The sequence below is a fragment of the Dipodomys spectabilis genome, unplaced genomic scaffold (assembly GCF_019054845.1).
Source record: "Dipodomys spectabilis isolate Male_0828 unplaced genomic scaffold, ASM1905484v1 ptg000045l, whole genome shotgun sequence".
NCBI classification, from domain to species: Eukaryota; Metazoa; Chordata; class Mammalia; order Rodentia; family Heteromyidae; genus Dipodomys; species Dipodomys spectabilis.
In genome coordinates this window covers 560,997-578,676 of record NW_024870722.1, presented here as the reverse complement: position 1 = coordinate 578,676, position 17,680 = coordinate 560,997, and the positions used below count along the sequence as shown (strand labels likewise).

The 17,680-nt window shown below is 42.4% G+C and overlaps 1 protein-coding gene across 4 annotated transcripts in view; it reads left to right on the top strand.

Moving 5' to 3' along the window:
• The window catches only part of Nedd9 (neural precursor cell expressed, developmentally down-regulated 9), a 164,444-nt gene extending 155,171 nt beyond the window's left edge, over positions 1-9,273 (top strand). For all 4 annotated transcript variants that reach the window (XM_042678508.1, XM_042678511.1, XM_042678510.1 and 1 more), the window contains 4 exons: positions 84-185; positions 1,458-2,699; positions 4,624-4,713; positions 6,869-9,273. In XM_042678508.1, coding sequence (XP_042534442.1) covers positions 84-185; positions 1,458-2,699; positions 4,624-4,713; positions 6,869-7,378 — 1,944 coding nt within the window. In that variant the 3' untranslated portion in view covers positions 7,379-9,273. The remainder of the gene's footprint in view (positions 1-83; positions 186-1,457; positions 2,700-4,623; positions 4,714-6,868) is intronic.
• The last annotated feature ends 8,407 nt before the right edge of the window (positions 9,274-17,680 follow it).

The window sequence follows — 17,680 nt, the reverse complement described above, 5'->3', positions numbered from 1 at the left end:
AACAAATGCACAATGAAAGAATATAGTATAAAATTACTAATATAAGATGTTTCCATTGTGGGTAACCAAGTATTTCTCTGCAGGTATATGATATCCCTCCTTCATCAGTGAAAGGCCCTGCATTTTCAGTCCCAGTAGGAGAGATAAAACCTCAAGGGGTTTATGACATCCCTCCAACTAAAGGGGTAAGTGAGCATTTGAAGGAAAACTACTGTGTGTGTGTGTGTGTGTGTGTGTGTGTGTGTGTGTGTGTGTTAGTTCTTTGGGATAAAACAAAAAGGCAAACTCTACAGGAAACTAGACTTGGTGAGAGAAAGAAGGAAGGGAGAGAGGGGGAGTAGGAAAGTAAAGGGAGAGAAGAGAGGAGCCAAGGGAAAAGGAAAGGGGAAGGGGAAAGAATAAGAAATGGAAAAGCAATAATTAAAAATAATTCTAAGCCGGGTGCCAGTGGCTCACGCCTATAATCCTAGCTACTCAGGAGGCTGAGATCTGAGGATCACATTCAAAGCCAGCCCAGGCAGGAAAGTCCATGAGACTCTTATCTATAATTAACCACCAGAAAACCAGAAGTGGCGCAGTGGCTCAAGTGGTAGAGTGCTAGCCTTGAGCTGAAGAGCTGAGGGACAGTGTTCAGGCCCAGAGTTCAAGCCCCATGACCAACAAAAAAATAATAATAATTCTAGAGGCTGGGAAGGTGGCTCAGTGGTAGAGCGCTTGCCTTGCATGCATGAGGCCCTGAGTTTGATTCCTCAGCACCACATAAGCAGGGAAAAAAAGCTGGAAGTGGCGCTGGGCTCAAGTGGTAGAGTGCTAGCCTTGAGCTGAAGAGCTGAGGGACAGTGCCCAGGCCCAGAGTTCAGACCCCACGACCAGACCAAAAAAAAAAAAAAAAAGATACTCAAGGATAGTGCCCAGGCCCAGGACTGGCAAAAACATAATAATAATAATTCTAGAGAGTTCAAATTTAGGGCATTGCCTATAAAATGGGAAAGTCAATAAGGAGAGCTAAATGGAAGGGCTCATAAAGAAGAGCTCATCTTTATAGAGGGGTCTACAGCCTCCACAGTCCATATACAAGAGGCAGCTTGCTGGATCACACTAGCCCCTGGGGTGTACCTGAACTGCACACGTACTTATCCTACCTGCACAGGTAAGGGAACCACAGAACTCAGGCAGCTTCATAGTTCACGTGATAAGCAGGGACAGCAGAGGGATCACACAGGTCTCAAGCAGTGTGATAATGCGCGTCTCTCTCTACATGACCAATCCAGGGAGGACAGCCCCTCTTGCCCCACCCCAGGATCTCTGCAGCCTCTTGAGAAGCACCTACTAATGATGAGGGAAAGAATGGGGACAGCTCAGATACAGACCTGTACAGGGCTGCCTTTTCCTGGACTGTTCAGTTTCTGAATGCCAACTACACAAATAGCAAGTTTTGCCCTTTCTGTACTTTCCAGGTCTATGCCATTCCACCACCTGCCTGCCGAGATGAAGCAGGCCTTCGGGAAAAGGAATATGACTTTCCTCCTCCGATGAGACAACCTGGAAGGCCAGACATCAGACCTGAGGGGGTTTATGACATCCCCCCAGCCAGCACCAAGCCAACGGAGAAGGACCTTCACACCAAATGCAACTGTGATGTTCCAGGAGCCACTGAGCCTGTGCCTCGAAGGCTCCAGGCCCTGTCCCTGCATCATTCACCCCCACAGCTGGCTCAGTCCTCAGGCACCCCGAGCGATGCCTATGATGTCCCCCGCGGGGTCCAGTTTCTGGAACCACCAGCAGAAAGCCATGAGAAAGCAAACCCCCAGGAAAGAGATGGTGTTTACGACGTCCCTCTGCATAACCCAGCAGAGACTAAGGGCTCCCGGGATGTGGTCGATGGAATCAACCGACTGTCTTTCTCTAGTACAGGCAGCACCAGGAGTAATATGTCCACATCTTCCACCTCTTCAAAGGAGTCCTCCCTATCAGCCTCCCCATCTCAGGACAAAAGACTCTTGCTGGATCCAGATACAGCCATCGAGAGGCTCCATCGGCTCCAGCAGGCCCTGGAGATGGGTGTGAGTAGCCTCATGGCACTGGTCACCACAGACTGGAGGTGTTACGGATACATGGAGCGACACATCAATGAGATACGCACCACTGTAGACAAGGTGGAGCTGTTTCTGAGGGAGTACCTCCATTTTGCCAAGGGTGCTGTAGCTAATGCCTCCTGCCTCCCAGAACTTGTCCTCCACAACAAAATGAAGCGAGAGCTCCAAAGAGTCGAAGACTCTCATCAGATTCTAAGTCAAACTAGCCATGACTTAAATGAATGCAGCTGGTCTCTGAATATCCTAGCCATCAACAAGCCCCAAAACAAATGTGATGATCTGGACCGGTTTGTGATGGTGGCCAAGACAGTGCCTGACGATGCCAAGCAACTGACCACCACCATCAACACCAATGCCGAGGCCCTCTTCAGACCAGGCCCCAGCAGTTGGCATCTGAAGAATGGGCCTGAAAGTATCACGAACTCACCTGAGTACACACACCCTGGGTCCCAGATGCAACTGCTACGGCCTGGTGACTATAAGACCCAGGCCCACAGCAAACCACTGACCCCTACCCTGGGCAAGGACCAGCCACCAGACTGTGGTAGCAGTGATGGCTCAGAAAGAAGCTGGATGGATGATTATGATTACGTCCACCTACAGGTAAAGACCTCAGACTCCTAGACCATGTGCACTCATACTCAGGAAGTCTGTAAGGTTGTTGGGCCAACTACCAAAAGACAGGACATGATGAGTGCTAGCCCAGTGGTTTGGAAATTGGAGGTGATATTGGAAAATTGAAGGTGGAAAAAAATAGAGGGTCTGAGGGTCCTGAGACTTTAGCTCTAGATCTTACTGACAATAGTTGTGCACCAGCTCATGTCATCTTCCTGGGTCTTAATTTCATTTGCAAACAAATGGCATGCAGGTATGGTTAGACCCCATTGATATGCCACAGGCAGCTGGAAACTTGCCAAAGGAGAGCAGGTCCGCCTGTAATCATACCAGCTCCTTCTTGTATTTTATGATATGGTTTATATGGTAGTTTATTGTTTTAGAAAACTTAAAAGAAGTAAAAAGATTTCACTATTAAGGTAAAACATTGAAAACTTCAATACCTAAATCACTTCCAAGATACATTCTTGGTCTACTCTGTGTGTGTGTGTGTGTGTGTGTGTGTGTGTGTGTGTGTGTGTGTGTGTGTGTGTGTGTGTTTACCTAATCTCATACTTCCTTAGAGGACCAGTGGACCAACTGGCCTCAAACTTCACTTGAATATGGAAAACTAGAATCACAGTCTACTTTCAACAGTAGGAATCCTATCAACTTCTAAGTTGACCTGGAAGCCCACACAACAGGACACTAGCAGTTCATCCTCTACTCCTAGCTACTTAGGAAGCTAAGATTATTTGGATCATGGTTCTAAGCCAGTCCATGCAGAAAATAAAAATGTTTATGAGACTCTTTCTCAATGAAGAACTAAATGTGGTGGCACAAGCCTGTTGTCCTAGCTACAGTGGGAATCTGAACAGGTGTTTTACACTCAGGTGTGCTCCTGGACAGGAAGCTAGATCTCTCTCCAAAATAAGCACACATCAGGGCTGAAGGCATGGCTCAGTGGTAAGAATGCCTCTTACCAAGAACAAGGCTCTGAGTTCAAACCTCAGTATGAAGAAGGAGAACAATAAATATTTATACTTGGGCTTACTTCTATTTCTGCCATTCTTTTCATTTGATGGAGAGCTATGACTTACTTTTACTGAAAGCTTTTAAACTACTAAATGCCCCTGAGTACAAGGGAGTGGGGGTATCCACTAAGCAGTAAAGCCAATAATTGTTGCTAAGGATGGGTAATGTGGGGAGAGCAGATAGACTCCATGCCCTTTCAATTCTACACATTGAGAATGAAAAATTCTGAGCGGGTGATTCAAAGAAACTAGAAGTGAAATGTGGACCATACATAGACCACCTCTAGAGGATTATAGATTCACCTATAACCTATTTAGCCTGCTAGAAAAGAACCATGATCATTAGTGCTTCTTAAGGAAGTTCCAAGTAGCCGGGCACCGGTGGCTCATGCCTGTAATCCTAGCTACTCAGGAGGCTGAGATCTGAGGATCGCAATTCAAAGCCAGCCTGGGCAGGAAAGTCCGTGAGACTCTTATCTCCAATACACCGCTAGAAAACAGAAGTGGCACTGTGGCTCAAGTGGTAGAGCGCTCGCCTTGAGCCGAAGAGAGTAGGGACAGTGCCCAAGCCCAGAGTTCAAGCCCCACAACCGATCAAAAAAAAAAAGGAGGGGGAAGTTCCAAGTTTCTAGAATCCAATAGGATTATAGCAAAATGTGAAAGTGGCAGCACAGAGAATATGGTACCCACATAGAAACAGCCCTCAGTTTTCAGCCTTAACCTCCATGGTGACTCTGGAAGCAGTGGTCAAAGATGGCGGCTATTTGGGATTCTCAGGGCCTAATTTGTGGGAAGTGACCAAGAGAGTGGAAAATGAGAGAAGATATATATTGTCAATGATATGATTGGCCTAAATGACTCACGGTGATGGGCTAATATGTTCTTTATGTTGGCAACAGGGTAAGGAGGAGTTTGAGAGGCAACAGAAGGAGCTGTTAGAGAAAGAGAATATCATCAAACAGAGCAAGATGCAGCTGGAACATCATCAGGTAAGTGGGCAAAAGGATTCCTGCTTAGTAGTGAAAGTGTAACTTGAAAAGATTCTCATTTGGGTCCTGCCAGCACATTGGCATAAATAAGCTCTCAGGCATATAATAGATATAAGAACAAAGAGGAGGTTGATGGTCTCACTGATACAGCTGGGTGTACTTTGACTACTTCCAAATGACCTTTTTTGTCCCTCAGACTCAATCTGTTTATACATAACTTATTAGGAGCTGTTAAGACTTTTGGTCTTGAAACATAAGACCCGCTCAAGCTTGCCCAAGCACATTAGTTTTCTATTGCGGTCAGAGTAATGAAATTCAAGATCAGAAAAATGAAGATATAGCTCAGTTTAATGGAAACTAGGACTTCATATTCTCTCTCCTTTGAATACTTCAAGCTCTGCTTCTCTCTATACATCTGCTTCATTCTTCTCTGCCTTCTGACATTCCCTCTGGTCATCTGGTCATCTGATTCCCTCTTCTAGCTCAATGGAGCCTCTAAATGCCCCTCAAGCCCTTCCTATAAGAATAATTTCTGTTTGTTTTGTTTAATAACTTAGGCTGGCATCAAATGTAGGTTCTTTTTTCATCAGCCTCCTGACTGCAAGGATTTTGGTATGTGCCAGTGTGCCTAGCTCCAAAGGCTTTCCTATAGATGCCATTTTATCTCAGCTTCTTCAGCGGATGGTTAACTGCCTTCTATGATTTAAATCCCTCACAAATTCTGGTTCTCATCTCTCCCATATCATCTCTATCTGTCTTTTGCAGCAACACAAGCCTATGTCTTGGCTGTGAGTGGTCTAGTCTAAGAGAAGGACGTGAGGATACAATGTTCTCAAAACAAACAGAAGGCTTTGGGCAGGGCATGCTCATTCAGAGATGAAGTATGGGTAGGCCAGGTCATGATGGGTATTGTGTGGACAAATATACAGAAATGGGTTGAAGATTGGAAAGCCTTTAAAATGAAATGAAATGGCAGGTGATAACATGACACAGCATGTCCTCTCCAGGAAACCTGACTTCTAAACTTTGCATTCTGGCCAACCAAGAATCCTAATTACTTCTTTACAAAATGAGAAAATAATCTGTCTCTCTCCATCTAATGAGAGGATTCGCTGGCGAATACACTTATACAAGTAGAAGCTAGATTAAATAGAATTCACTATTAGTAAATACTTTGGAACATCCTCCTGTGTGGGCTTCCATTTGCATTGTTCTGTGACCAAACAATACAGAAGAATTTGGGAGAACTTGAGGAAGCCATAGTGATTCTTGAGAAGCAAGCAACTTCCACAAAACAGTAAAGCTGGCTGTGCATTTCTTGGGGGAAGAGAAAGAGGTCATGAGTTTTCATTTGGTCTGAACATCTTAAGGAGAGAGCCAATACCTTCTTCAATAAGGAGCAAAATCGATGGTAAATTATTTGACAACAAACTCATTGTATTTGGTTTTCAGATACTACCACTCAGTGTTTAATGAGCATTTACACTGAGCCTATGATATACCAAACAGTCTTCTAAATATTTCGTGAACATTTAGCTCATTTAACTTTCATAAAGACATAGGTGACAAGGCTGGGGTTTAAATTCTATGCTACCAGACCAAAGGCAAAAGGGAGCCAGGCACTAGGGACCTATGCATCCAAGCCGCTGAGGAGGCTGAGATATGAGGATCTTCGTTCAAAGCTAGCCTAGGCATATAAACCTGAGAGACTCTTATCTCCAATTTACCAGCAAAACGCTGGAAGTAGAGGTATGGCTCAAGAAGTAGAGTGCTAACATTGAACAGAAAAAGTGAAGCAAAGCTGTGAGGCCCTGAGTTTAAGCCCCAGTACCTGCACAGACACACACACACACACACACACACACACACACACACACACACATAATTATATTCAACTTAAAAAACAAAGAAGGCAGAAGAGACCAGTGGTGTCACCACAGGTCTGAGATGAGGGACTTCTTAGAGATCATCATCCCCAACATCCACATTATAGTTTAGGAAGCAAAGCAACTTGACCAAGTTACCTTACTGGTAACAAGGGCCTTATCCTTGTTCAGTGGGATGAAACCCACTGCGCTACAACTCTTGCCAATACTCATTACATTATCACACACATCTTTGTGTTTCATGAAATCTATTCTCCTCTTCCTTTTAGCTGAGTCAGTTCCAGCTTTTGGAACAAGAAATCACCAAGCCGGTGGAGAATGATATCTCCAAGTGGAAGCCCCCTCAGAACCTCCCCACCACAAACAGCACCGTGGGGGTCCAGGATCGGCAGTTACTTTGCTTCTACTATGACCAGTGTGAGACTCATTTCATATCCCTTCTTAACGCCATTGATGCTCTCTTCAGCTGCGTCAGTTCAGCTCAGCCTCCTCGGATCTTTGTGGCCCACAGCAAGTTCGTTATCCTCAGTGCACACAAACTGGTGTTCATTGGAGATACCTTGACAAGGCAGGTAGCTGCCCAGGATATCCGCAACAAAGTCATGAACTCTAGCAACCAGCTCTGTGAACAGCTCAAGACCATAGTAATGGCAACCAAGATGGCGGCCCTCCATTATCCCAGCACCACAGCCCTGCAGGAAATGGTGCACCAAGTAACTGACCTGTCCAGAAATGCACAGCTCTTCAAGCGCTCCTTGCTGGAGATGGCCACATTCTGAGAAGAAAAGGACCAGAACCAGGAGAGGGCTGAATGAATGATTACTAAGGAAAACTGGAAATACTATCTGGTTTTTGTAAATATTATCTATTTTTATAGATTATTTTATATGAAAATGGAATATTTTAACATTTTATGAGTTAGACAACTTTCAGAAAATTCAGGGAGCTAGAGAGGGAAATCACTTATTTTTCCCTGTGTGGTTCTTATGTAGACATACAAGTATCTAAGACATAAGCTGTATAGAAATTTGTCCCTGTGTTGTGGATTTGTGTTTGTAGATGTTTGTCTGATACATTCCATTGAAAAAAATGAATTAAAAAGCACCTTAGTAAGTACCTCCGAATGCTGCATTTTGGGGATTTTTAGAAAAATGTACCAGCTGTTTGTAATATTGCTCTACATGTTTTCATGATGATCTGAGTCTGGCACACCCAAATCTGGGAAGCATAGTATGTTTGCCAGTGTTTTCCTCCCACACAATGAGGCACAGTATGGCTTATTCGTGTTTGGAAACTTATTTCAAAATCAACTGCCTTGAACACATTCTAACAAAATGCTCCATTTATGGTTGAAAAAGTCCTTTTGGGGGGAAATTTTCAGAAAGTCCTTATTAACTCAAGTTCCAAAATGTCAGGTCCCAGGAAGAAAGAGAGGCACATGTACTATATTAAGAAGCTATGTCCATAGTTGATTAAGATGGGATTGTTTCAACACTTGACAAGAAGCTACAATAAAGAGAGAATACTAGTTTCCCTGGGGGTACTGGATCTGGATTTGTAAGTGATTCAGGCATGACACTTTTCAAAAGTCTCTTAGAATTGTTTTTTCCAACAATATTTGCAGCAGAATTTCATGAAAACACATGAGAATTGCCAAACACAATTTAAAAAGGAATAGTTTCATCTGCCAGTTGTAAGTAAAGGCCTTTCTGACTCTTCACATCTACTTAGATACGCCTATCCCCATTCAGAGGGAAACTGACAGTTCCTTCATTACGGAAGTTTAGTGTTACCAGGCCATATCTTTCTTTCTTACTGCTTGGTAACACTTGCCTTAAAGCTCAAATATGCAGCTGCACAGTCCCCCTAATCTTTACAACTCTGTGTGGCCAGTGACTATGGACAATCCCCACCTCCATCTCAAAGCTAATCACAACATTTATTCCATATTCTGTCTCCTTACACCTAAACTGTGTGAATAGGGCATTGGCCATCAGCTTCATCATGGGCAATTTGGTAATTTGGTAAACATATTCCTATATTGCCGAGTCAAGTTATACTATCTACTCAGGAAGCTAAGATCTGAAGCTCGAGATTCAAAGCTAGCCCACACAGGAAACTCTGAGAGGCTTTTTTTTCTCCAATTAACCACCAAAAAATAAGATGTTTTCTATGATCAGTCAGTACACAGAAGTAGTTTCATTCTAGCCCATTTGGTAACATGTTTTTATTTGCAATTTCTGCCTATTTAATAGAGAACAACCAAACTATCGGAACAAGAAAAGATTAAAGAAGAATGCATGATCTTAGTGCATTTTTAAAAAAACAAATCACTGGAAATTATCGTGGATGGTGCTTTTCCAAACAATTGCTATGGTAATTCTCAAAGCTCTTCATTGTACAAAGATTAAAGCTGTCTTGTACAACAAGTAAATGTGTATGGAGGAAAAGTGTTGCTGAGCAGCAGTAACACTTGAAGCAGTTAAAAAGTGTATATATCCTTGTATATTTCCTTGTATGATGTATATTCCTTAGGAGATGATGGATTCGTCCTAAGCTACATGGTGACACTTCATGTTTTCAGAACCAAAATCTTCCATCTCTGTCATTCTTTGCCATCTTGTAGATGTAGAGGTTCTTTTTAAATCATTAAATTTTTGGATCTGTTTTCATAGCCACTGAGTTTTCTTCTCTATATTTTTCTCTTATCACAAATTAAATATTTTTGGCACTCCTTTTATAGAAAGTTAAATTATGGTCATTTTATCATTGCTATATATTTGCATTTTAAAAGGAAGATGTGTGTGTTGTATGTTGTGTGTGAAGAGAGAGAGACAGACAGAGAGAGCTCCTTTACATTTGAAGAAAATTCTGAAACCTATGGGCATTATAAAATTCAAAACACGTAAGTCAAGGCTTCTCTTCACCAGAAAGCCTACATAGTTAATAGTGGGTAGATTATTTCTGTGTTTGTAATATGGACATTACAATTCATGTAGTTTTAGAATCAACAAAATTGTTACATTAATTCTAGATACACAAAGAAATATTCAAGGCAAAGTATATTTGGGTAAAAAGGATTGATGTTGATGTACATGATCACTTTTAATGTTTGGCCCACCAATTATGAATCTCCCCAGAAATTTACAAAATATTTAAATATACCTTATTATCATTTTTGTCCTTATATATAAGCATTAATTATTTTTGACCAAAATGTCAAGGCTCTTCCATACAAGAATGGTCTGTGTTTTGAAAAATGGTGCTGGAACAACTAAATCACTCTGTAGCAAGCAATTTATCTTACACAAAAAGTCAATCAACTCAAATGGATCATAAAAGGAATGTAAAGCTTAAACTCTAAAACCTCTAGAAGAAAATCTCTGTATTGTTAAGCAGACAAAAGTTTCATAAATGGAACATTAAAAAGCACAGCATAAATAAATTTAAATTCATCAAGTCTAATTTGATAAAAAATGAATTGAAAATAACATTTAAGCTCCAGGCCAGGAGAAAACATTTATCAGCTATGAATTTATATCCGAATATGAGAGCTAATTGTTTATTTTTGTAACTAGACAAAAATTTCAAGCAGAAACTCTATAAAATAAGTCATATAAGAAGATAGTATAAGGGCTGGGAATGTTGCTTAGTGGTAGAGTGCTTGCCTAGCATGCATGAAGCCCTGGGTTGGATTCTTCAGTACCACATAAACAGAAAAACCTGGAAGTAGTACTTTGGCTCAAGTGGTAGAATGTTAGTCTTGAGCAAAAGAAGCTCAGCTCAGAGACAATGCCTAGGCCTTGAGTTCAAGCCCTAGGGCTGACCAAAAGAAAAAGAAAAAAGAGAAAGGAAGATGATAGTATGAAGCCAGGCGCTGGTGGCTCACATCTATAATCCAGCTACTCATGAGGCTAAGTTCTGAGGACTGCAGTTCAAAGCCAGCCCATGCAGAAAACTCTTTTTTTGTTGGTGGTGGTGGTGGTTGTAGGGCGAGCAAAGTCCCTCAGCTCTTCAGCTCAAGGCTAGCACTCTAACACTTGAGCCATAGCACTACCTCCAGTTTTCTGGTGGTTAATTGGAGATAAGAGTTTCACGGACTTTCCTGCCCGGGCTGGCTTTGAACTGCGATCCTCAGATCTCAGCCTTCTGAGTAGCTAGGATTACAGGCCTGAGCCACCAGCGCCCAGCCAGGAAACTCTTTTCTCCAATAAATTACTCAGAAAGCCAGAAGCATCGCTGTGGCTCAAATGGTAGAGGGCTAACCTTGAACACAAAGAGACTCAAGGACAGTGCCTAATCCCTGAGTTCAAGGCCCAAGACCTGCAAAAAAAAAAAAAAATAGCAAGAAATCAATTAAATAAAAGTAACACTCAAGAAACTTACTTAAAAGAAAAAGGAAGAAAATATAGCTCTCCTACACTGCTTGTGAGATTGTAAAATGGTGCATTTTAGAAAACAGATTGACAGTTTTCTAACAAGTTAAATCAATGCCTGCCATATTATTAAAATTAAGATTAGGATTTTAGTCTGTTATAGAGCTTAAACTCAGAGCTAGCCACCGTCCCTGAGCTCTCTTTGTTCAAGGCTAGCCTAGCACTCTACCACTTTGAGCCACAGCATCACTTCCCATTTTTTTTACTTTTTTCTTAAGTTTAATTCAGCCATAAGACCATAATTTTTCATATTTAAGGAAGTATGAAAATTTGTCGAGCTTTGAAAGCTGAATACATGTAGCATTGGATCAAAGCACATACAAGACTGGCCAAAGGGCCAGTTTGGTTTTTTGCACTTTGGTTTTTTGTTGGAAAAAAAAATGACAACAAAAAGTGATATGGTTTTTAAACAATTGTAGCTTACAATTCAGTAGGAAGCGATAAGGAAATGTTACAAGTTCATTATGTAATATTTGGAAAACTGTGACAGTAATGAGCAGTATTCTTGATCATTATGAAAGTAACTTGGACATTTTTATGTACAGTGTTAAAAATGTCTCACATAAAACTGATCTAAATTTGATTTCTAGTATTTATTTTTCCTTTGAGTTCTCACTTCAGAGCACTACTTTTTCTGGATTGTCAAGGGGAATTGCTTATGGTTATGCTACCTTTTTAATAATGCATAGGCTTCCTCTGTGATATACACCACTTCCCATTTTCCAGTGGTTAATTGGAGATGAGAGTCTCACAGACTTTCCTGCCTAGGGTTGGCTTTGATCCTCAGATCTCAGCCTCTTGAGTAGGTAGGATTACAGACAGGAGCCACTGGCATCCAACAATGCCTACCATATTACCTAGAAATTCCTCTCCTGGGTATTTTCCCAAGAGAACCAAAGCATATATCTATACAAAGACTTCTATAAGAAAGAACACTGATGGGTTAAGGACATAGGAATGGTAAACATGCTTCCCTAGAATGCTCTAGAGTCTGGGCATACCTATACATACATATACACATACATACATTTTTGTTTTGTTTTGTTTTTTTGAGTCCAGTCATGGGGCCTGAACTCTGGGCCTGGGCACTGTCTCTCAGCTCTTCAGCTCAAGGCTAGCGCTCTACAACTTGAGCCACAGCACCACTTCTGGCTTTTTTCTTTCTGCTTATGTGGTGCTGAGGAATCGAACCCAGGGCCTCATGCATGCAAGGCAAGCGCTGTACCACTGAGCCACCTTCCCAGCCCCTACATACATATTTATATACTCTATATAAAACACCAAAACTTAGAAACAATCTAAATATTCATTCTTGTGATGGGATACAAAATTATTCAATGCAACACAACAAAAAACTAAAAAAGGAAAAAGAAAGTAAGCATGAATAACCTTCAAAATCTTTATGATAAAAAAGATACGCAAAAGGATACCTAGGGTTCTAGTCCCATTTATGCAAAATTTTAGAAAAGGTAAACACCAGACTGAGTGTGCTGACACATGCCTATAATACCAAACTGGGAAGCAAATACAAAAAGATTGTGAGTTCAGAAGACACACCTCTAATGAGGAGTGACAGATCTTGGGATAGAAGGTGGGTTTGGTGATTCCCTGGGCAGAGCACAAAGGAACTTTCTTTTTTTGGTGGTGGTGCGGGAGGAGGGGGGGGGTCTGGTCATGGGGCCTGAACTCTGGGCCTGGGCGCTGTCCCTCAGCTCTTCAGCTCAAGGCTAGAGCTCTACCACTTGAGCCACAGCGCCACTTCCAGTTTTTTTTTCTTTTGCTTATGTGGTGCTGAGGAATCGAACCCAGGGCCTCATGCATGCAAGGCAAGCGCTCTACCACTGAGCCACCTTCCCAGCCCCAAAGGAACTTTCTTGTGTGGTGGATAAGCTTGAAAGAAGTACAACACTGTAGAACCTTGGCAATGCTGGAAAGATCTTGCCATTTACTCTGTTCAGTTTGGCAGGCGACATTTCAAGAATTTGAAATTTTAACCCCTCTGTACAGTATCTTTACAATAAAAAAAAGTAAAAAAAAAGAATTTGAAATTTGACCAGTACAGCTGAGGGACTGCCTTTAATTGTAGCTCATTTGAGGAAGTGGCGCTGTGGCTCAAGTGGTAGAGCGCTCACCTTGAGCTGAAGAGCTGAGGGACAGTGCCCAAGCCCAGAGTTCAAGCCCCATGACCCACCAAAAAAAAAAAAAGGCTAATTGTAGCTCATTTGAATTTAAATAGCTGCATGTAGTTAGTAACTACTGTGTTGGACACACAGTGTACACATCTGTATTGTTACACTAATTAGGTGAATGAATAATTCATTCTAACTTATTACACAATATATAATTTAAACATATTCATTTGCTTGTATTTAAGTCTTACCTGAATAAAGTTCTTTGTTGTTGTTGCTGTTGTTTGTTTACTTGTTTTTGCCAGTCCTGGGTCTTGAACTCAGGGCGTAGGCACTGTCCCTGAGCTTCTTTTGCTCAAGGCTAGCACTCTATCACTTGAGCCACAGTGCTGCTTCCGGCTTTTTCTGTATAAGTGGTACTAAGGAATCGTACCCAGGGTTTCATGCATGCTAGGCAAGCATTCTACCACTAAGCCTCATTCCCAGCTTAAAGTTCTTTTTTTTTATGTCAACATTTCCTGATTAACTCTAAAGTTGCACTAGTTTCAAGTGGAGTAATGGGAAGGAGGGAAGGAGGGAGGAATGGAGGGAAAGGAAGAGAAAGGGAGGGTTGGGGAGAGAGGAATCTCGTGGAGGGTTTCCTGTGTATCTGCATAGATGTAGCTTCATTGATGAGCTAAGATTCGTCAAAGGTATCTTTATCTCAGTGGCATTAGCTTGTGCTATAATCCTAACTAATACACTCAACCTGCCTGGCACTGAGCATAGGGTTTGACAAAGAGCAAGAGACAGGAAAACACTGAGCAAAACATTTCAAATTGATCTGAGGATCACAATTCAAAGCCAGCCTGGGCAAGAAATTCCAGGAGACTCTTAACTCCAATAAAACCCACCAGAGAACCAGAAGTGGCTCCGTGGCTCAAGTGGTAGAGCACTTGCCTTGAACTAAAGAGCTCAGGAACAGTGCCTAGGCCCAGGGTTCACCACCGACAAAAAAAAAATCTCAAATTATAGTTGGATGTAGTGGTACACAACTGTAATCCCAGGAGGCTAAGGTCAGAGAATTGGGAATTTCAGGCCAGCTTGGGAGACAGATTTTTTTAAAGAAAAATGGGAAAAAATGAGAGAGAGGACAACACTGTTGCAAAAGAAATGTCCTCATTATCTGAGTTATGTAACAGCAATCCCTCTGTACATCACTTCTACAATAAAATTTAAATTTAAATATATATAGTATAGCTAAGACAAAAATAAAAATTAAAAAAAGAAAAGAGAAAAAGAAGGGAGTGAAGGAGGCAGGAGGGAGGAAGGGAAGAAATTAAGGGAAAGGAGAAAAAAAAGAAGGGAGGAAAGAAGGAAGAAAGGAAGGAAGAGAGGAGGGGGTGGGAGGGAGGAAGGAAAGAAGCAAGGGTCCCTAAGATGTTAAAACTCTTTGGGAAGCTGGGCGCCGGTGGCTCACGCCTATAATCCTAGCTACTCAGGAGGCTGAGATCTGAGGATCACAGTTCAAAGCCAGCCCAGGCAGGAAACTCCATGACACTCTTATCTCCAATAAACCACTAGAAAACCGGAAGTGGTGCTGTGGCTCAAGTGGCAGAGTGCTTGCCTTGAGCTGAAGAGCACATGGACAGTGCCCAAGCCCCATAACCGACAAAAAAAAAAAAAAACTCTTTGGGAAAATAAATAGATAAACCTTGGGGAGGTTTTAATGAATAGATGCTGGAACACAAGGAAGAAACCTTAAAAAAAATAATTTCAGCTGACTTTTACCTCATAGTTTATTATTAACAGTCTTTAAAACAAATTCTTCTGAAGCCTGGAAGGTAGACAAAATTCACCTCCACATCTCAACAAGACCTAACATCTCCCCAACTACTATAATTACAGCAAACTGAGTTAATGGGCAGTGAACTTCATTTAGGCTTCTCACAGACAATTTTCCAGGGGGACAAGCGTCAGCAAAGAGGGATGGAACACACCCCTTGTTTTCTCAGCCTGCCTGACAGTCAGGAAAGCCCAGACCCCAGCCACAGCACGGGCCTCCCCCCACTCCTCACCAAAGGCAGTTTATGAGTCTCCATTATGACCTGGGGTTTTCAGAACCCTGTCTTTGTGACTTCAATCTCTATTAAAGAAGTTGAAATGTCCAATAATAATAATAAATGGCCTCTGGCACATTTCAAACATTGGCCAGAGGAGCAGTTTACTTCGGGCGTCGTGTCCAGTGTTAAGATACCAAGACAAAGGACTGAATTTTTTTTAAAGGAGGATATAAAAATGTAAATGGAAAACTTAGTCCAGGTTATCCTTGCCCTCAAGCCATTATTTCTACCTATCTGTCTAGACATCCAGTCAACAATGAAAAGGGCCCAGGATTGGACCAAAGAAGGTTTTAGTGGAATAATGGGCTTCACCAATCCTGTTTACAAAAGGAAAATCAGCAAACAAGGGCACAAAAGATCTGCAAGGAACACTCCGAAGGGGCGTGTAGAGACCTGTGGAGTAGAGGAAAGTTTGCTAGACACAAATTATTGTGTTGGCTAGAGTTTGCAAAGAGAATCAAGGGGAGGGAGAGGGGTGGGGGGTGTTCACTCATTCAAGATGGCTGCACCCACTGGAAGGGCCTCCCCCCTGGGAGGCCTTCATTGCTTTGCTGGTGCCAATGGCCAGCACCTATTCACCCTAATTACCCTAATTATGGTGGGAAAGAGAAATATCTCCCACAGGCTAGTGTGTGGAAGGCTTGGTCTTTGGTTGGTGGGACTAGTTTGGAGGGGGTAGAAACTTTGGGAGGTGAGGCCTAGCTGGAAGAAGTAGGTCACTGGAGGCTGCTTTGTACCTGGGCCCTTCTCCCCCCTCCCCCCTCCCCCCCCCCCCCATCTCTCCATCTTCTTCCTATCCAGCATGAGATGGAGGAGCATCTGTGGTACCCTGGCACCTCCAGGATGATTCACCCCACCCCAGAATCAGTGCAGCCAAGGAAGATGGACTGAAATCTCTGAAATGATGAGCCAAACTCAGCGACGTTTCCTTTGTTTACGTCAGGTAACACAAGTCTTTGAGCATCACCTGGAGTGTTTTAAAGCTTTTCCTCTAGTAGCCAGCATTTTACTAAAGTCAAGTTTATTTGCTTGGAGCCCTTGAAGGAATGCCTCGCGCTGCGCCCCCTTGTGGTCTGGTGGGGAAACAACCGCTGCGGAGGGGAATTTAGCTTTACCGCTGGGTAACAGGGATGCTAATGAAACCCTGGCTCAGTGTTGTTGAAAACAAGGCTTGAAAATAATCTTTAATGCTCAACAAGCACAGCGAAACTACTACGTGTCTGTGCATTGCCCCCGATTATATTTCAGATCTACGGCATCTGGGACTATGCTTCATCTTCATCTTGAGATCATGCTTGTTGACTGACAAAATGAATGGAGCCACCCTCCAACTGTTCCATCATTCCCACAGGGATGAAGCCTTTTTTTAAGGAAAAAAAAAAAAGACTTGCTGGATCCTTAAAGATAATAAAGAAAAACCAATATCACTTCTATGTCTGTCACTAAGTAACTTTGCATCACTGGTTGTTGCAGGATGACTATGTGGTTTCAGTGCTGTAAATTCCTGAGGTTGGAGTTCACATTTGAGAGATGCCTGGAGACTCAATGCACTCGTTTTTGCAAAGATGGTGTCGTCAGACAGTATTTATCAGACAATGTATCCTTTTAGTGTGACAGATGCTTGCTATTTCCCCATCCTGGTACTACACTCTTCCACTTGACAGCATTTCCACACTTCAACTCTGGTACCAAAAGGTAAAACAATTACTGAGAAACTGGGTAAGAGACTACCTAGAAGAAAAGCTTTATTACCAACAAGCAAGGCAGACATTCCTACTTAAGCTTCAGAGAATGTTTTGCTTCTCCTAAGTAATAAATGTTTTCTCATGGACACTAGCTTTTTGTAACTAACCAGTTGTGTTTCCCCTTTTTGGACTTATTGCTAAGAAGGTCAAATACAACCTCAATGTTTAATGTTACAAGCTGTGTATGATATAGTGAGTGCAGCGTGGATATCCGGTCCTCTTCTCTCCATGCCTGATCTTTTCAAACTAAGTTACTTCCCACCTTTTTTTTTAAGGGCCCTATCTTTGACCACATGATCAGTGTAAGAGCACAGAAGGTTAGAGCATCACTGAATATGCAAAGACATATGCGTCTTATCTTTTCCTTATGCAGTCAAGACATGTTGTGGTAGCCTGGGCTGGGTCCTGAGGACTGCAGCTCTGAGACAACTCTCTTCTACGCACACCCATCCTGAAGGGATCAGGGTATAGCCCTCCTCTTGTTTGTTTCCCACACCCTCAGTAAGTTCTTCCTGTGGCTTCTCCCAGCCTCTGCTGTGATACCAGCTCTTGACTGCTATCATCCTCCTTCATGGAACAGATGCCCCCTCCTGAAATCTGGCCTCCCTGGGCATGTCTTAGATGACTCCCAAAGAGATGTGTCAAGGGTTGGATTCCATTCTTTTGTTC